At 35.7% G+C, this 21,903-nt stretch overlaps 1 protein-coding gene across 4 annotated transcripts in view; it reads right to left on the bottom strand.

Annotated features, from left to right (window-relative positions):
• The window catches only part of LOC119545109 (spermatid perinuclear RNA binding protein), a 227,134-nt gene that overhangs the window by 28,496 nt on the left and 176,735 nt on the right, over window positions 1-21,903 (bottom strand). For all 4 annotated transcript variants that reach the window (XM_037850717.1, XM_037850716.1, XM_037850715.1 and 1 more), the window contains exons 10-12: window positions 21,646-21,757; window positions 5,763-5,855; window positions 5,249-5,448 (exon numbers count right to left, since the gene is read on the bottom strand). In XM_037850717.1, coding sequence (XP_037706645.1) covers window positions 5,249-5,448; window positions 5,763-5,855; window positions 21,646-21,757 — 405 coding nt within the window. The remainder of the gene's footprint in view (window positions 1-5,248; window positions 5,449-5,762; window positions 5,856-21,645; window positions 21,758-21,903) is intronic.

The following is a 21,903-nucleotide window of genomic DNA, read 5'->3' as shown; positions in this document are numbered from 1 at the left end:
AGTCTTATTCAAACACCAGAATTCAGAGAATTAGATGAAACTTTTATATTAGAGGATAAATTGGTACATTCCTAAAGTCGCTTATATTTGTTTCAGCTTTTAACAAATTTTTTTTAAGCTCCTAGAGAGTAAAAGCAACATCATATTTCTGTACGATCCAACTGTACAAATAGGTACTCAAAAAACTATTTGAGGTGCCACATAAATGAGAAGCCAGGCAACCCAGCCTTTATAAACAGTGGCATCCTGTATACAGGATTCTGTCAACACAAATAAAATAGTATTACAAAATATGGATATAAGTAGAATTCTGTACCAAGATACCATGAAATCAATTCATCCAATTCATAAGGAGAATTTGGCATTCTGCTTAACATTTTAAATCAAAAATAAATTCCTTGTATTTATAAGGAGTAAAGCTAATAAGCCTTTTTTTAACATCTTAAGTTTTAAAAGTACTTAAGTAGTACTTTATACTAAGTACACTACCATCATTTGGTTATACCCTCATCAATATTTTGTAAAGAAAACACCTTCTCCACTGCCTGAGTCCTGAAAATATGCTCTGAGAAATCTAATCCCTGGGAGAACAGCTATCAGTCTGGAATCAACATTAACGCTTTAAGTCAAAAGCAAAGCGTCACCAATACATTTGATTTGTTTATTCCAATAAAAACTAAGGACATGTGGTGTTTCCCAATTTAACATATATAGCTATAATAATCTAATGTCAATAATTAGTAAAGATCACTTTTCTCTACCCTTTTCTCACATATTGGATTCATTTATTTACTTGCTATTATAGCAACATATTTTTAATATATTTAAATATGTTTTATATAACTGATGATAATCTTTCAAGGGATACAGTATCCATTTGTAATACAGCATAATTAAAAATATTTCAAATTAAGTCATTTTTCTATGAACACTGTCTAAGTGCTCATAGTAAATGCCAAAAAATTAAAGAACTTCCAGACCTCTGGAACCAAAGTTTTTTTTGGAATCAATATTAAGGACAAAATAATGATGATACCAAAGAAAAGTGAGTTTCAAGTGTGTAGCAAACAAATTCCAACCTAATAAACATATCAACTGAGCTGAAAAAATCACAAGTTGAATCTTGGAAACAAGTGACTGGGAAATCCAGTTGTATGTAAACATGCACCTATCCTCCTGAGCAGAAAGATGATCCTCTCAAAGACTAGAGGCCGAAAGTGAAAAGAAAACTCATGGCACTCTACCCCATGGCTCTCTAATCAAAAAAGAGAAATTCATGGCTTCTGTACAATACATATGCTCAGGGAACCTGATGGCTCCAAGAACCTCCTATCCTCCTGCCAAAGAACCTTCACTCCTTGACCCTCTAGCTGATCTTTTCCTCACAATTACTAACACGCTTTTCAAAGAATGGGAGGGTGACTGTTGTGAGAAGCTGTCATGGGAAAGAACTGGAAGAGGAAAGGGAAGACTGGCCACCAATCTCCATCACTTTAGGATGCCTGCTGCTGGGCTGCCAAGCTAACAAGACAGGAACTGATTCCTTGTTTTGATTTAATTCTTTAGTGTGATCTGTCACAGGTACAGACCCACAACATGAAGTTACTGAGTGAAGAATGCAAGAGTTTTTGTCTTTTGGGACCTACCTTCATAAACAGATATCAGATATAAAATTCTCACACAAACTCAGTTAAGGAACAGAACCTGGTAAAATGTGGAAAAATATGCCTGGCATTTTACACACACACACACACACAGACACACATACATCGATACATATTTTAGTGAATTAATCATTCAAGTGTGTTTTCCTCTTGACCTAGTTATTCTATCTCTAGAATTTTCAGAGTTTAAAAATTTAATACAGTACATATACCATATATTTTGCAATTTCTCCAGTGGAATCTCAAAAGTTTCCTTGTTTCTGCTAAGAAATATAGTTAAGTATTCACACTAAATGACTAAAAATAGCTCCACGTCAATTCAGGTCAGATTTTGCCACCCAGTGAATCTGCATCACTGCAAAGAAATAATATTAAGTATTCACACTAAATGGAATAATAAAGACTAAAAATAGCTCCACATCAATTCAGGTCAGATTTTGCCACCCAGTGAATCTGCATCAAACTTAGAGAAAACTTTTTCATTTTCAGTGCTTTCTGAATTTTGGAGTTGCAGATAAAAGACAGTGGACTTGCATACATTTGAAAAAAAGCTTAGAAAAATACATATCAAAATGCTAATGGTTATTATTTCTAAGTGTTGTAATTTTGGGGATTCTCCCCCTCATTTTCTAAATTGTTTACAATATATGTTACCCATTTATAATAAGAAAAGAAAAGTCAAAAATATTTATGTAAAATAATATTTTAGCTTTTAGAAAACCAGATATAGAATAAAAACTCTGTGAGGGTCCTTAGGGAGACCACCCCAACACAGGAAGGAAATTCTAGAATACAGTTATCTAACATATAAATCTGGGGAGTGAAACTGTGAAGGCCCAGGAAATACTGCAGGCTACTTCTGACTGCGATCAAGTAACAGGCCCTCATAACATAAAACTGATTAAAAATCTTAAGCCAATAAAATATCCAAGGATATGCCTTCACCTCCAGAGCTATTTACTCTGATTCTTAATTTATTCTACCTGGGTGAATCAAAAGTCCAGTTTATCCCATTTCTTAAAAAGGGCAAATCTCAATTCTTCTCAAATCTAAAACTTACTATTCTATCCAAATATCCAAACTCATAAATTCTACCCAAATTGCAAGTCAGGGCAACTAGAGGTATGATGGCCATCTACCCCACACAAGTTGTCAGAGGAGGTCATTAACTGTTCCCTTAGATTCAATGTCATTTAACTGGCATCTACATTCCAGATGTTTGCCAGAGAATTTAAACCCATGTGTACAGCCCCTCTATGTTTACCAAAAGCTAAGTTGAACAAAAAATAATATTCAGAGTGAACTAACCAAAGCATGCCCAGTCTAAGTTCCATTATATTATAAAAATATATTGCTTAAATCAAATAAGAGGAATAGATTGCTTCTAAATCTCGTCTTACTATAAAATTTGCCACTCTACTAACCCCCTTCTCCATATTTTACTGAATTGCAACTTGCTGTGAGGCTACTAGATTACTGTAAGAAACAATCTCACAGAATTTATCACTATTATCATGAATGCCTTTAATGGAAATAATTAAGAATATCTCTCATTATGAAGACTTACCCAAGAAGAGATGACCATCTGATATATATACCAAAACAACTGTGATTCTCATACTCAATTGTCTGTTCTTACGTTATAAAGCATGAACTATATATTTTACAAGATTTTTGACAGTTGCTAGAGCCCTTAGGTCTAAATTTGTGACTCATTCTCAGTACTCATTTATAGCTATGTTATTAAACTGTAACTTTAGTCTTATTGCTGGATTCATTTTCCCCCTCATTCTTGATTCTCTTTCTATCCCACTTTTAACTCGTATTATTTCATCATACTTTACGTACCTCTTTTGTAAACAAGGCAGAACATAAATAATAAATTGTTTGATATTTTTACAGCTTAACAATTTCTATTTTGCTGCACTGTTCTTATCACTACCTGGCATAGTATATATTCATTTGTATATTTATTATCTGTCTCCCAACCCTAACTACACCAGAATGTAAGCTCCATGAGGATAGGGACTTTGTTTTGTTCACTGCTGTACTCCCTAGCATCTAGGGATGGTGCTTGTGTGCTACCTTGACAGTAATTGCAAAATGGAATAATGATGAAAATCAATTATATCATATGCCATTTACTCTCACATACCAGAATTTTTCTTAAGTGAAAACTGATCTTTAATCTTCATGATATTTGATATTTGGGCATTAGACTGAATGAGGTCATGTGTATTATAGAGAGATTCCACTATTTGGGAATGTTCTACAAAACTATATGCAAGATTGAATGGTCCAATCCTGGATGTCATCCCCTATGGAAATATTCTGAAATACAGAAAAAAGGCCATAACACAAAAGGTATTGATCAAATTTATTTACAACAGAAAAAAATCTAGAAACAGAAAAAAAAAATACAATAGGGGAATATTTAAAAAAATAATAGTATGTTCATATTATGTAAATCATATAGCCATTAAAATTATCTATGAAGATTTTAATAACATGGAAAAATACTGATGACATAAATGTTAAATAAAAATGGAAGAAGATAAAATTACATAAACAATTGAGAATGCCTTCTTGACCAAAAGGGGGAAAAGAAAGGTTAAGAAAATAAGGTTTTAGTGGCTAAGCGATCTCAAATAGAGTCAAGAGGCTATCCTGGAGGTCACTCTTAGGCAAACTCCAGCTAGATATTCCAAATGCCCCCAGTATATCAAGCCCTAATCAACAGTAGTCCTGAAAATATTAAAGCATACGTAGGTTCTTATCTGAGACTCTACTAAGTTTACTTTTCAGAAACTGAAATCCCACAGAGTGTTCCTATGCCAGATAAGTCCCAAAACCCAGAGGCAAGAGCCTCTCCAAGAACATCAACCAGATGCATCCTCTTTCCCCATAATGTCAACACCCTTTTTCAATATGAACAAGTTAGGGTCGTCACTGCCCAGATATCCCTGAAGACTGAGAAAGTGATCAAACGAGAAAGAAAGGTAGCAAGAGACAAGATAGGATTAAACAAAGGATTACGAATATTGAATCTTTATATAATTTTTTTTTAGTTTCTAGGGTACTAGAATAGCTAGCAGGAAATAACTGACATGGTGGAACTGTAACATATATCATGCTTTGAAATTTGCTCTATAGCTACTTGTTAAATCGTATTTTGAAAGTTATCACATTTCTGTATATGTTATATTTCACAATTTAAAAATGTTAAAAAAAATTACATACACACTGTGAGCTCAATTTTAAAACAAAAACAAACAAAAAAAAACAGGAAAAGGTTAGAATAAACTAAATACTGTAACTATAAATGGTTTCTGCCTCACAGATGTGCAATTGAGATATTTCTTTCCTTTCCTCTGTACTTTACAAATTCTGTATAAGTAACACATGTTATTTTACAACAACAAAAAGAAAAATTCTGTTATCCAGAGGGGACAAAAGTCTTTATCATAAAAATCTTGTAAAACATTCTGTTAATTTGCTCTAGGAAAATAAACACCTTATTTTCAACATTTAATTAAAAAACAAAAAACAAAAAACAGCATTACTAAGTAAAATAAATACTTTACCTTCACTGCTACGTGAAGTTTTGCTGTTTTCTTGGATGGTCCTGAGGCTTCGTATGTTGTGCCATCCACATCTACTGACATTGTGAAAACTGGGGCATGAACAGGGCCAGACTGAGATAAAAGCTTATACTGAAGCCCAGGCCGGATCTGATTTAGCCTCATTAGTGCATTCATAAGGTCTATTGCTTTACTGTCTAGAACTGTTCAAAAAAAAAAGAGGAATGAGATCATAAATAAACTAGAAAACCATTCTGCTTTAACCTACACATTCTTTGACCAGTATAAATTCATCAGGCTTTTAAAAAAGCAAGAGTTTCAAAAGATGTACTCATATTAATTTCACTTCATAAGTAACTCTAAAATTACTTTTTAAATTATTATGCTACTATCTTGGTAAAATAATCTGCATTGCTGTGTCTATATATTAATTTTAACTTTTCAACTGTCAACTTCTCAGTTAAAATCTATTCTTACAGCTGGAAAGAATACTAAGAGGAATAAAGATTTTACATACTTTTCCTTAAGTTTCGTTTCATCTTCTTACTGGGATCTTTATCATCCCCTAATCCATCTTCAAATGGCCTCTTTAAAGCTGAAGACCCAGCACCTAAAAAAAAAAAAAAAAAAAAAACTGAGACTCTTATCAGTCAAAATAATGCTTTTATTTATTCTGCCAAATGTAGCTAATATGTTTGGTTAGGAAAATCTTAGGTATCATAAAGACCATACAACTTTTTCAGTGATCAATTATCAGACATATGATCTTACAATTTTGAAAATTTTAAAAGCAAATCTTCTTGAAACAATTTATAGTATAATCCCCCTTTTTAAATGTGTTTTTCTATTTTTTCACAAACATATATACAAACATCTATGCACATATTCACACATCTGTGTTTACACATGAACAAAAAAAGTCTGGAAGGACAGTATATAGCAAAATGTTGTAAGTAGTTATCCTTGGTAGGATTTCTTTTTACTTTTGTCTTTTCAAGTATTTACAGAATTTAACATTTATTAATTGTATAAATTTTAAAAGTTTACAGGTTAAAACTTATGCTTTTGAAAATCTGATTATTTATCAAACTATAAAATGTTCTCCTGACTGCCTATTCAAATCGTATTCAAGATTTTATTTACAGTTCACCTCCTCCATGAAGCTTTCTACAGTTTTTCTCTCATATAAACCTAAAAGACTTTCCACAATATCACAAATATAAAGTATAAAATGTGGTCTTGTATTTTTGCTTATTTCCTATGTATACAGATTTTGTACATCCTTAGTGCTCTTTGAAAGTCAAAGATCTTTTCACATTTTCAAACTAACACAAGATTTAAAAACAACCTAATGGGTATGGAACAAAAACTAACTGAACTGATATTAATCAATTTCTTAGATAGAGAGCTGGTTAATAACACTGCATAAGGAAGGAACTTTGCTATTCAAGTTACAAACAATAAGAGAAAAGACATCTGTCCAAGTAGTTTAAAGAACTCTCTGTATCTTCACAGACACAGTTGCAGACACTCCTAACTTAAGCCTCTCTTAAAAATTAGCTGTTGGTTTTTTTCTAAAGGAAAGTTATGCTCAAGAGATTCATGCCTCAAGATTTCCAGATACTTCTAGTGAAAGCTTGTAATAATCCTGAGATTAAATACATATTCTCTGATTATCAAGATTTATTGCCCCTTGGGGTAAACATCGACTTCAGCTTTTGCTTGGGTCAATACTTACCACTCAGGTCAATCAATCTTGATGTTCTCTTCAACAGAAGGCAATATCTGTTAGTATTTTATTTCATTTGCATTACATAAAATTGTGAGTGTGCCCGTCTCCCAGAATGCAGTCTTTAAGAGATAAAAGTTAAAAAGGAACTATGTCTATTCAATCACTCTCCTGCTCATCAAGTTACATTAAAAGCAGCTCCCTGATTCCCTGGAAATCACAAGCTAGCTTAAACCCACAAATTTATCCTCTAAACATCCCAATTATATAGAGAGAATTCCATGGATTAAGCATCATTCTACCATCCCAGTCACTGGAAAAGGGCTGTAAAGTCAGGGGCTAATCATAATAGTAAACAGAAAAAAAAATGGGCTTGCTTTACAAAAACAGGCTTGGTTTTCAACCTCTACAATAATCTAGTAATGAGAAGTGCTCATTTCTGAGACAATTTTTTAAGAAAACATTTGAGTGCTCACCATATGCCTGGCACTGTTCTTAGTATTTTACATATACTAACTCATTTAATCCTTAAAGGTACTGACTGGCTTCATAGAATGCTTATATCGATTCCATTATAAATTCATTATTCATGCACTTGTTCAACAACAAATATTAATTGAGCATCTGCTATGTGCAGGACAATTTAAGGAGCTGGACATTTAACAGGAAACAAAACAAAGTTCCTGTCCTCAAACAGCTTATGCTATAGTGGTACAAACTAATTATAATATGTCAGATGACAGTGAGTGCAATGTAGAAAAATAAGAGAGGCCTGAAGAGGGAGGAGGTGTTGCTATTTTATATATAGTGCTCAGAAAGGGTTCAGTCACTGATGAGGCGACCTTTTAACCAAGACCTGAAGAAAGTAAAAGTAAGCTATTCAGCTATTTGGGGAAATAGAGTTCCAGGCAGAGAAAACAGCAAGTACAAAGGTCTTAAGGCAGAAACATGCTAACTAACAGCATAAAGGCCTGAGTGATTGGAACGGTGTGAACAAGGATGGGGTGGTAGTAGAAGACAAGAAGAGCCAGATCATAATAAGGGATCAGTTCACAACCATAGAAGGGTTCCTCACCAGAGGAACTTTTATGAAGTATCAAGGTTTCACTTACAGTATGTTAATGTAACTACATGAGTAGAGTAAGTAAATCCTATGAAAGCTACTAGAAAAGCTGGTTAACATGTAAAATAAATATGTGTTTCTGGATAATAAAGAATCATAGCGACAAGATTCAGGAGATTAAGGAAGACCAGCATTGGCTTCCACTATGGGCATCTTCCAAATGCAAAAGGGGCCACCAAGAACTGAACAGAGGACTTTCAACAGGCTCCCAGACCTCAGGGGCCCAAACCAAAGTTCAAGGACCACCAAGAAGAGAAAGACCTGGTAAATCTCCCACATTCTGGGTTGGAGCTCTGAAATGCTATACACTAGCAATATAAGGAACTGGAAATAGTGTGAACTTCATAAGGCCTGAAAAGCCCTGCTTTAAAACATCTGCCATCAAAGTGATCTGTGATTGCCAGTTCTATTCATCATCTTCCAGAAGTAAATATAAATCCTCTATAGAGGAAGATAATATTACTCTAGGCTTTAAATTCATTGCAATTTTTCATTTAGAATTTCCAAGACTCATTATAACCAGACAAATGAGAAGACAAGACACTGATAAAAAATCAAGAAAAACAGTGGACACCAATGACAGACCCAAAAGGGAAACAGATAATGGAACACTCAAAAACAAACTTTATTAAAAAGAACAATTAGAACGTTCAAAACAATAAAAGACAAGAGAAAGAATTCTGGCAGAAAATTTGAAACTACTGAGGCAAATGCAAATTTTAGAAATAAAAAATACAATATAAACTAAAATTTGGCAAACATACAAAGGGAAGTAGACAAATCCACAATAGAGGGGAGTTAACATACCTCTTTCGGTAATTAACAGAACAAGCAGACAAAAAAATTAGTATGGGTATATAAGATTTGAACAACACAATGAACAAATGTGACCTTACATATAAAGTACATTCTGATCAATAACTGCAGAATATGCATATTTTTTAAAAGCATGAATCATTTACAAAAACTGACCATGTGGTGGACCATAAAACAAGTCTCAGCAAATATCAAAAGAAAGAAATTATACAAAGTATGTTCCCAGATCACAGAAGAATAAGCAAGAACATACAAAAAAAGAGTTAACTAGAACATCCCCCATCTGGAAACTAAGCCACACCATCTAAATAGCTCATCGGTTGAAGAACTGTTAACAAGAGAAAATTAAAAAAATATTTTTAGATGATAATGGAAATACTAATGTTAAAAAAGTATAGTGCAGGTAGATCTATATTTAAAGGGAAATTTACAGTCTTAATAGTATAAACAATAAAATAAGAGGTTGAAAAATCAATATTCTATTCTTCTACCTCAGAAAATTAAAGAATAGCAAATTAAACCCAGAGAAAGTAGGAAGAGCAACTAAGGATAAAAACAGAAGTTAATGAAATAGAATTCAAGCTTATAACAGAAGAAGATCAACAAAGCCAAAAGCTGATTTTTTAAAAAGGCTAATAAAACTGACAAAATCCTATTGAGAATGCTCCGTATAAAAAGAAGGTACGAAACAAATAAAAGAGGACAACACAGATATTCCAGACAATAAAAAGATAGCAAAATCTTATGGAACTATTTTACTCCAAATATTTTTTTACTCCAAAATATTTTAAAAATTTAGATGAAATGGACAAAAGGACAAATTCCTAGAAAAACACAATTTACCAAAACTGCCATAAGAAGATGATAGTCCTATGACTATTAAGGAAATCAGATCCATAATTTAAAACTTTCCCTCAAAAAAATCCCATGCTTAAAGGTTTCACTAACAAATTCTTGCAAATGCTTAAGAACGAACTAATGTCAATCTTACACAAAATCTTGCAGAGAACAGAAAAAGAAAAACACTTTCCAACTCTGAGGCCAGCATAAATGTGAAGCCAAAACTTTACAAACACATTACAACAAAGAAAAATTACAGGCCAATCTAACCTGCGTTTTTGTGAACTGCTCATAGGAATCTGTATGTAATTGTTCATATAGCAGCTTTACTTGTAATAGCCAAAAACTGGAAACAAACAAAACGGTTAAACAAACTGTGGCTTATCCATACCATGGAATACTACTCAGCAATAAAAAGGAAGGTATTGACATATGCAACCAACTTGGATAGACTCCAAGGGCATTATGTTGTATGGAAAAAAAAAAAAAAGAAAACTACATTCCCAAAAAGCCACATGCTATATAGTTCCTTTTATCATTTATATGAAATTCTTGACATAACAAAATTATAGAGATGGAGAAAAATGGGTGATTTTCAGGGTTTAGGGATGGTGGGAGAAGACGATTGGTTGTGACTATAAAGGGGTAGCGTGAAGGAGATCTTTGAAATGACATCTTCTTTGCAGTGGCTGTTACAGGAATCTACCATATGATAAAATGGCATAAAATGTATACATATACATTGTGACAATGTCCATTTCCTGGTTTTGCTGTTGTACTATAGTTACATTAAGAGTAAGCATTGGAGAAACTGGCCCCTCTATTACTATCTTTGCAACTTCCTGTGAATTTATAATTATTGTGAAAGTAAAAATTAAAAAAAAAAAATCTCTGCTTCGTAGAGAATAAACTACAAGGGTAAGGGCAGAAGCAAGAAGACCAAATAGGACGTTACTATAATAATTCATGTGAGGGATGATGGCAGCTTAAGTAAGGATGGTAGCAGTGAAGAAGTTAAAGAAGTAGCTGAATTCTGGACATAACTTAAAAGTGAAACAGACAGAATTTGCTGTTGGTTTGGTACTGTGAAACACAGAATCCAAGGATGTCCCCAAGTTTTTTGGCCAGAGTACATGGAAAATGGAGTTTCCAATGACTGGGAGGCGGATAACTATGGGAAGAGCAGGTTGGAGATAGAATTAAGGATAGGAATTTGGACTTCAGACATCTTAAGTTGAGAAGTCTACTAGACATCCATGTGAAGGTACTGAAGAGGCACTGAGTCTGAGTTCAAGGGAGGCAGTCTGGCTAGAGATATAAATTTGGGAATCCTCAGTGTACACAAGTTATTTAAAGACAAGAGGCTAGATGAGATCCCCAAAGAGTCAATGTAGATTAAGAAGTCTGAAGACTGAGCCCTGGGAAACTTTAATATTTATATGTCAGAAAGAAGAGGAAGAACACAGATAACTGAGGAAAGGACAGTAGAGCTAGAACCACCAAGAGAAAATGTTGACCTGGAAGTTGAGTGGGGAAAAAAAATTTCAAGTCAGAAAAAGTGTCCGACAAAACTAAATATTGTTGAGGATATAATGCAACAGGAACTTTCCTACACTGCTGGCTACTTCATGTACTGGACTAGGATAACTCCCACATGTGCTGCAGGAGGCATGTATAAAAATGTTCATGGCAGCACTGTTAGTAGTTGCCAAAACAGAAAAGAACCCAAACTTCCTTCAAAACCAGAATGGAAAATTATAGTCTTTTCATAATGGATTAAAATGAACAAAAAATAGCTAAATGCAACAACATGAATGAATCCCAAACAATGCTGAATGGAAAGAAGCCAGTCACAAAAAAATAAGCTCTGTATAATTTTATTTTTATAAAGTTACAGGCAAAATCAAATTAAGTTGTTTAGGATGCATATACAGATGGGAAAGCTATAAAGAAAATCAAGGAAATGATCACTGAAAGCCCTTGGGATGGGGGGGGCGGGTTGGTGGGAGGGATAAACAGATAGCTTCTAAGGAGTGATAATGTTCTGTTTCTTAAATGGGATGGTGATTATACAGATTTACTTAATTATTTTTAAACTACACATTCTTTTACTTTTCTATATATGTGCTACATCTCATAATAAAATAAATATAGAAGGAAAAAGAAGAGTCACCTGTGTCAAATGCTGTATTAAAAAAATTGACTAAGATGAGGACAGAAAAACTGACCACTGAATTTATCAACATAAGGGTCACAAGAGGCACTCTGGTAGAGAAGCAAGGAAGAAACCTGACTGGAACAGGCTCAAAAGAGAACAGGAAGTGAGAAAAGGGAGGAAAAAAGTATAAGCACTCTTTCTAAAAGTATTGCTATAAAACAAAGAAAGGGGCTCTGTTGGGGGAGCTATAAAATATGGCAGGGTTTGCTTTGGTTTTGTCTTTCAGATGGAATATATTATGGCAGGTTTTTATGCTGATAAGAACCAGAAGAGAGGGAGGAATTGATGCTGATGAGGGGAGAGAGAATTGCTAGAATAATGACCACTAGCAGTACAAGTAGAAAGCTGGGTCTTAAAATAAGAGCCTAGACAGTTTATCCAAAGTCAAGGGAGAACAGGCAAAGTGTATGAGGAGATGCAGATGCAGCTGGGTTGATAGACAGAATGGTGACGACACGTAGAAGTTCTCTCCTGAATTACCACTTATCCGGAAAAAAAAACAGAAGTAAACAAGGTCATCAGATGAGACTGAGAGGGAAAAAGTGTGAGATGAGAGAATATGTGCAACAGATATCTAGGAAAATTGGAGAACTCTAAAGTATAGTCTACTTGAGGTTAGTGTCACAGGCTTAAAGGGAGAGCAGTCAAGATGGCTCTCTATCTTTTTCGTCAACCATGTTGAGGAACTTGGTACAGGCACTGAGTAGGCAGAGATTAGATTTCAGTCAGAGTTAGAATTTTGCCAGGAAGAGAAAATCAAGGAGGTAAATAGTAATGCAAGGGAGTCATTATAATGATGGATCACGGAATATAAACAGGGTAAGAACAGAAGTGAAAACATGAGAAAGATGAGGACTGTGAGATGATGACAGTATCCATAGAGAAGTTCAAAAATTGGAGTAAGGTTACCAGACAGAATCACAAGAGGTGACTAGAGAGTGGGATTCTTTAAAGTGAGATTATGGAATGAGTATGGGTACAGTTACTAGTGACAACAAGGTCTAGGGTATGACCATGGAATGAGTAACTGAGGTAAGGTCGTAAAGAAAGTAATTGAGAGAAGTCAAGGAACTGAGAGATCAGGGTTCTGGAAAAAAAAAAAAAAAAAGCAAGAAAAGAAAATCTGTACGCATATTGAAATCACCAAGAATTACAGGAGTAAAGTCTAAACGTGAGTGTTGGGAAGCTAGGTACTAAAAACATGAAAGTATGAAGGAGAACGTAGTAAGAGTCTGGAGATAGCAGCTTTGGTTCCATCATTTTATAGCCAAGGCATAAAATGGTTACGTGACTTATCAAAGTCAAGCAACAACAAACTGTTAGAGCTAAAATGGAAACACTGGCAGTCTCTATTTTACGCTTTAATTAAGACCAGTGGTTTCCAAACTTTTGAAAAATAACTTTAAATTTAAAAAAAAATCAAAATCACAAAGTAGGTTACCTTTTACTAACTAGTGTCAGAGAAAATACAAAGCAAAAAAGGCTATTCAGTGATTGAAATAAAATTTTGTTATTAATCATAAGAAACAGTTTATATATATATATATGCATTTTGAAAATGTTTTTCAATCATTCAATCAACAAACAATGCTTGACACCATCATGTGCATTTATAAATCCACTTCAATAATTCTTTGCCATTGTGTAAGGCCCATACCTCTGGAGAAAACAAAGTTCATTACACACATATTTTTAAAGCATTAATATGTTTGTAATAATGACACAGAAGAATCTGCAATAATCCTTGTCCCTGAGGAATTTATAGTCAAGGTAGCAATTCTCAAACTTTTTGGTCTCAGGATCCCTTCACAAAAGTATTGAGGACCCCAAAGAGCTTTTGTGTTATGAGCTTTATCTATCAATATTTAGCATACTAGAAATTAAAACAAAAAAATTGACATTAGAATACACAAAAACAACATTCCACTGGTCATCAGAGTGATGATGTCATTGCATGTCATATATGGTAGCCTCTGGAAAACTGTACTATACACTCATGAAAGAAAAAATGGAAAAGACAAAAACTGTCTTACTATTATCACAGTTTTGATCTTGTTGACTCAAGTCTTTAGATCCACTGGATTTCTATTGTTTAAATAAATAAACGAATTGGACCACTGTACTATTTTTGAAACAGAAATTATTAGAATAATATTAGTGGAATAGTAATATTAGTAGAATAATATCAATTGTAGGAGGTAGGTTGGGTCATAGAATATATGGTGTTAAATATCCCACCTTCTAATGTAACAAGAGATGGAGGCTAAAACTAAAGGGAGAGAGGCGGGGCAAGATGGCGGACTGGTGAGCTGTATGTTTCAGTTACTCCTCCAGGAAAGTAGGTAGAAAGCCAGGAACTGCGTGGACTGGACACCACAGAGTAATCTGACTTTGGGCATACTTCATACAACACTCATGAAAACGTGGAACTGCTGAGATCAGCGAAATCTGTAAGTTTTTGCGGCCAGGGAACCCGCGCCCCTCCCTGCCAGGCTCAGTCCCATGGGAGGAGGAGCTGTCAGCTCCGGGAAGGAGAAGGGAGAACTGCAGTGGCAGCCCTTATCCGAAACTCATTCTACTGATCCAAACTCCAACCATAGATAGACTGAGACCAGACACCAGAGAATCTGAGAGCAGCCAGCCCAGCAGAGAGGAGACAGGCATAGAAAAAAAACAACACGAAAAACTCCAAAATAAAAGCGGAGGATTTTTGGAGTTCTGGTGAACATAGAAAGGGGAAGGGCCCTGAGGCGCATATGCAAATCCCGAAGAAAAGCTGATCTCTCTGCCCTGTGGACCTTTCCTTAATGGCCCTGGTTGCTTTGTCTCTTAGCATTTCAATAACCCATTAGATCTCTGAGGAGGGCCCTTTTTTTTTTTTTTTTTTTTTTTTTAAATCCTTTTTTCTTTTTCTAAAACAATTACCCTAAGAAGCCCAATACAGAAAGCTTCAAAGACTTGCAATTTGGGCAGGTCAAGTCAAGAGCAGAACTAAGAGAGCTCTGAGACAAAAGGCAATAATCCAGTGGCTGAGAAAATTCACTAAACATCACAACTTCCCAAGAAAAGGGGGGTGTCCGCTCACAGCCATCATCCTGGTGGACAGGAAACACTCCTGCCCATCTCCAGCCCCATAGCCCAGAGCTGCCCCAGACAACCCAGTGTGACGGAAGTGCTTCAAATAACAGGCACACACCACAAAACTGGGCGTGGACATTAGCCTTCCCTGCAACCTCAGCTGACTGTCCCAGAGTTGGGAAGGTGGAGCAGTGTGAATTAACAAAGCCCCATTCAGCCATCATTTCAGCAGACTGGGAGCCTCCCTACACAGCCCAGCAGCCCAGCAGCCCAGAACTGCCCTGGGGGCACAGCACTCACCTGTGACATAGCACAGTCATCCCTCAACAGAGGACCCGGAGTGCACAGCCTGGAAGAGGGGCCCACTTGCAAGTCTCAGGAGCCATACACTAATACCAAGGACTTGTGGGTCAGTGGCAGAGACAAACTGTGGCAGGACTAAACTGAAGGATTAGACTATTGCAGCAGCTTTAAAACTCTAGGATCACCAGGGAGATTTGATTGTTAGGGCCACCCCCCGTCCCTGACTGCCCAGAAACACGCCCCATATACAGGGCAGGCAACACCAACTACACACGCAAGCTTGGTACACCAATTGGACCCCACAAGACTCACTCCCCCACTCACCACAAAGGCAAAGCCGGGGAGAACTAGCTTGTGGAGAACAGGTGGCTCGTGGACGCCACCTGCTGGTTAGTTAGAGAAAGTGTACTCCACGAAGCTGTAGATCTGATAAAATAGAGGTAAGGACTTCAATTGGTCTACAAATCCTAAAAGAACCCTATCAAGTTCAGCGAATGCCACGAGGCCAAAAACAACAGAAAATTATAAAGCATATGAAAAAACCAGACGATATGGACAACCCAAGCCCAAGCACCCAAATCAAAAGATCAGAAGAGACACAGCACCTAGAGCAGCTACTCAAAGAACTAAAGATGAACAATGAGACCATACTACGGGATACAAAGGAAATCAAGAAGACCTTAGAAGAGCATAAAGAAGACATTGCAAGACTAAATAAAAAAATGGATGATCTTATGGAAATTAAAGAAACTGTTGACCAAATTAAAAAGATTCTGGACACTCATAGTACAAGACTAGAGGAAGTTGAACAATGAATCAGTGACCTCGAAGATGACAGAATGGAAAATGAAAGCATAAAAGAAAGAATGGGGAAAAAATTGAAAAAATCGAAATGGACCTCAGGGATATGATAGATAATATGAAACGTCCAAATATAAGACTCATTGGTGTCCCAGAAGGGGAAGAAAAGGGTAAAGGTCTAGGAAGAGTATTCAAAGAAATTGTTGGGGAAAACTTCCCAAATCTTCTAAACAACATAAATACACAAATCATAAATGCTCAGCGAACTCCAAATAGAATAAATCCAAATAAACCTACTCCGAGACATCTACTGATCACACTGTCAAACACGGAAGAGAAGGAGCAAGTTCTGAAAGCAGCAAGAGAAAAGCAATTCACCACATACAAAGGAAACAGCATAAGACTAAGTAGTGACTACTCAGCAGCCACCATGGGGGCAAGAAGGCAGTGGCACGATATATTTAAAATTCTGAGTGAGAAAAATTTCCAGCCAAGAATACTTTATCCAGCAAAGCTCTCCTTCAAATTTGAGGGAGAGCTTAAATTTTTCACAGACAAACAAATGCTGAGAGAATTTGCTAACAAGAGACCTGCCCTACTGGAGATACTAAAGGGAGCCCTACAGACAGAGAAACAAAGACAGGACAGAGAGACTTGGAGAAAGGTTCAGTACTAAAGAGATTCGGTATGGGTACAATAAAGGATATTAATAGACAGAGGGGAAAAATATGACAAACATAAACCAAAGGATAAGATGGCTGATTCAAGAAATGCCTTCACGGTTATAACGTTGAATGTAAATGGATTAAACTCCCCAATTAAAAGATATAGATTCGCAGAATGGATCAAAAAAAATGAACCATCAATATGTTGCATACAAGAGACTCATCTTAGACACAGGGACACAAAGAAACTGAAAGTGAAAGGATGGAAAAAAATATTTCATGCAAGCTACAGCCAAAAGAAAGCAGGTGTAGCAATATTAATCTCAGATAAAATAGACTTCAAATGCAGGGATGTTTTGAGAGACAAAGAAGGCCACTACACACTAATAAAAGGGGCAATTCACCAAGAAGAAATAACAATCGTAAATGTCTATGCACCCTATCAAGGTGCCACAAAATACATGAGAGAAACACTGGCAAAACTAAAGGAAGCAATTGATGTTTCCACAATAATTGTGGGAGACTCCAACACATCACTCTCTCCTATAGATAGATCAACCAGACAGAAGACCAATAAGGAAATTGAAAACCTAAACAATCTGATAAATGAATTAGATTTAACAGACATATACAGGACATTACATCCCAAATCACCAGGATACACATACTTTTCTAGTGCTCATGGAACTTTCTCCAGAATAGATCATATGCTGGGACATAAAACAAGCCTCAATAAATTTAAAAAGATTGAAATTATTCAAAGCACATTCTCTGACCACAATGGAATACAATTAGAAGTCAATAACCATCAGAGACTTAGAAAATTCACACATACCTGGAGGTTAAACAACACACTCCTAAACAATCAGTGGGTTAAAGAAGAAATGGCAAGACAAATTGCTAAATATATACAGACGAATGAAAATGAGAACACAACATACCAAAACCTATGGGATGCAGCAAAAGCAGTGCTAAGGGGGAAATTTATAGCACTAAACGCATATATTAAAAAGGAAGAAAGAGCCAAAATCAAAGAACTAATGGATCAACTGAAGAAGCTAGAAAATGAACAGCAAACCAATCCTAAACCAAGTACAAGAAAAGAAATAACAAGGATTAAAGCAGAAATAAATGACATAGAGAACAAAAAAACAATAGAGAGGATAAATATCACCAAAAGTTGGTTCTTTGAGAAGATCAACAAGATTGACAAGCCCCTAGCTAGACTGACAAAATCAAAAAGAGAGAAGACCCATATAAACAAAATAATGAATGAAAAAGGTGACATAACTGCAGATCCTGAAGAAATTAAAAAAATTATACGAGGATATTATGAACAACTGTATGGCAACAAACTGGATAATGTAGAAGAAATGGACAATTTCCTGGAAACATATGAACAACCTAGACTGACCAGAGAAGAAATAGAAGACCTCAACCAACCCATCACAAGCAAAGAGATCCAATCAGTCATTAAAAATCTTCCCAAAAATAAATGCCCAGGGCCAGATGGCTTCACAGGGGAATTCTACCAAACTTTCCAGAAAGAACTGACACCAATCTTACTCAAACTCTTTCAAAACATTGAAGAAAATGGAACACTACCTAACTCATTTTATGACGCTAACATCAATCTAATACCAAAACCAGGCAAAGATGCTACAAAAAAGGAAAACTACCGGCCAATCTCCCTAATGAATATAGATGCAAAAATCCTCAACAAAATACTTGCAAATCGAATCCAAAGACACATTAAAAAAATCATACACCATGACCAAGTGGGGTTCATTCCAGGCCTGCAAGGATGGTTCAACATAAGAAAATCAATGTATTACAACACATTAACAAGTCAAAAGGGAAAAATCAATTGATCATCTCAATAGATGCTGAAAAAGCATTTGACAAAATCCAACATCCGTTTTTGATAAAAACACTTCAAAAGGTAGGAATTGAAGGAAACTTCCTCAACATGATAAAGAGCATATATGAAAAACCCACAGCCAGCATAGTACTCAATGGTGAGAGACTGAAAGCCTTCCCTCTAAGATCAGGAACAAGACAAGGATGCCCGCTGTCACCACTGTTATTCAACATTGTGCTGGAAGTGCTAGCCAGGGCAATCCGGCAAGACAAAGAAATAAAAGGCATCCAAATTGGAAAAGAAGAAGTAAAACTGTCATTGTTTGCAGATGATATGATCTTATATCTGGAAAACCCTGAGAAATTAACGGTACAGCTACTAGAGCTAATAAACAAATTTAGCAAAGTAGCGGGATACAAGATTAATGCACATAAGTCAGTAATGTTTCTATATGCTAGAAATGAACAAACTGAAGAGACACTCAAGAAAAAGATACCATTTTCAATAGCAACTAAAAAAATCAAGTACCTAGGAATAAACTTAACCAAAGATGTAAAAGACCTATACAAAGAAAACTACATAACTCTACTAAAAGAAATAGAAGGGGACCTTAAAAGATGGAAAAATATTCCATGTTCATGGATAGGAAGGCTAAATGTCATTAAGATGTCAATTCTACACAAACTCATCCACAGATTCAATGCAATCCCAATCAAAATTCCAACAACCTACTTTGCAGACTTGGAAAAGCTAGTGATCAAATTTATTTGGAAAGGGAAGATGCCTCGAATTGCTAAAGACACTCTAAAAAAGAAAAACGAAGTGGGAGGACTTACACTCCCTGACTTTGAAGCTTATTATAAAGCCACAGTTGCCAAAACAGCATGGTACTGGCACAAAGATAGACATATAGATCAATGGAATCGAATTGAGAATTCAGAGATAGACCCTCAGATCTATGGCCGACTGATCTTTGATAAGGCCCCCAAAGTCACTGAACTGAATCATAATGGTCTGTTCAACAAATGGGGCTGGGAGAGTTGGATATCCATATCCAAAAGAATGAAAGAGGACCCCTACCTCACCCCCTACACAAAAATTAACTCAAAATGGACCAAAGATCTCAATATAAAAGAAAGTACCATAAAACTCCTAGAAGATAATGTAGGAAAACATCTTCAAGAACTTGTATTAGGCGGCCACTTCCTAGACTTTACACCCAAAGCACAAGCAACAAAAGAGAAAATAGATAAATGGGAACTCCTCAAGCTTAGAAGTTTCTGCACCTCAAAGGAATTTCTCAAAAAGGTAAAGAGGCAGCCAACTCAATGGGAAAAAATTTTTGGAAACCATGTATCTGACAAAAGACTGATATCTTGCATATATAAAGAAATCCTACAACTCAATGACAATAGTACAGACAGCCCAATTATAAAATGGGCAAAAGATATGAAAAGACACTTCTCTGAAGAGGAAATACAAATGGCCAAGAAACACATGAAAAAATGTTCAGCTTCACTAGCTATTAGAGAGATGCAAATTAAGACCACAGTGAGATACCATCTAACACCGGTTAGAATGGCTGCCATTAAACAAACAGGAAACTACAAATGCTGGAGGGGATGTGGAGAAATTGGAACTCTTATTCATTGTTGGTGGGACTGTATAATGGTTCAGCCACTCTGGAAGTCAGTCTGGCAGTTCCTTAGAAAACTAGATATAGAGTTACCATTCGATCCAGAGATTGCACTTCTCGGTATATACCCGGAAGGTCGGAAAGCTGTGACACGAACAGATATCTGCACGCCAATGTTCATAGCAGCATTATTCACAATTGCCAAGAGATGGAAACAACCCAAATGTCCTTCAACAGATGAGTGGATAAATAAAATGTGGTATATACACACGATGGAATACTACGCGGCAGTAAGAAGGAACGATCTCGTCAAACATATGACAACATGGATGAACCTTGAAGACATAATGCTGAGCGAAATAAGCCAGGCACAAAAAGAGAAACTATTATATGCTACCACTAATGTGAACTTTGAAAAATGTAAAACAAATGGTTTATAATGTAGAATGTAGGGGAACTAGCAATAGAGAGCAATTAAGGAAGGGGGAACAATAATCCAAGAAGAACAGATAAGCTATTTAACGTTCTGGGGATGCCCAGGAATGACTATGGTCTGTTAATTTCTGATGGATATAGTAGGAACAAGTTCACAGAAATGTTGCTATATTATGTAACTTTCTTGGGGTGAAATAAGAACATGTTGGAAGTTAAGCAGTTATCTTAGGTTAAAAAAAAAAAAAAAAAAAACTAAAGGGAAAAGGCTAATTTTTTTGTGGCATCAAAAGGAAAATAAGTGTATTCACACTTGAGTATGTGCTGCATTACAGGCATTTCAGCTAGTCATGTTAACCTGAAAAGAGCCAATAAAGGTGGGGGGGGATATCCTTACCAAGAGAGATAAACTAATTTCATGAAGCCTAAAACTAGCAAATAGTAAAGCTGTGCTTGGGATCCAGGTCACACTGACCCCAAAACTCAGGTTCTTTCTGCTGAAACTCTGAGTTAAGACAGAGTTGTACAAATGGAAGAGGGTGCTGAATTTTACGGTATGCTTTTCTACTCCCTTATATTTCCATTTTCTCTTTCTTGGCTACATAATAGTTCCAAGTATGATAAAGATCATCAAACTGTGACAATAATAAAGTCTACTTTGCTTATCTCTTCTCCTTAGACCAGGTGTCCTCACAGTAGGATCCCATAGTTTATGCACTAATGGAATCTGGCCCACAGAGCAAAATAAGTTCATTACTAATAAAAATAAATGAGAGCAAGCTGATGTGATGTCAGTGATGAGGACAGAAGAGAAGAAAGTCAGAAAACAATAAACTTTCTCATAAATCTCCACCACTGCCAATCCCCATTCCCAGTAAAAAAAAACTTTCATACTCACCTTCTTTATCAGTAACTGACCAGGAATATTTCTGAAAAGGCTTACTGGATGGAAGGGGGTCCATCTCCAAAACTTTATAAATCTGGCCAAAGGCTGATAGTCTGAGTGCATGCTAAAGAACAAAACATTTTATTTTTTCAAATTTCACTAGCCATTCATAAAACCCTTCGAACATCTAGCTAAGAAGACATTAAATGTTGATATTATGACAGCAAAAGTCTCTAACAGGCAAGAGAAAAAGTGTTTAAATAGAATAAT

Source organism: Choloepus didactylus, chromosome 10, assembly GCF_015220235.1.
Source record: "Choloepus didactylus isolate mChoDid1 chromosome 10, mChoDid1.pri, whole genome shotgun sequence".
Classification (NCBI taxonomy): domain Eukaryota; kingdom Metazoa; phylum Chordata; class Mammalia; order Pilosa; family Megalonychidae; genus Choloepus; species Choloepus didactylus.
Note: the sequence above shows the minus strand (reverse complement) of the source record. Positions and strands in the feature narration are given on the sequence as shown.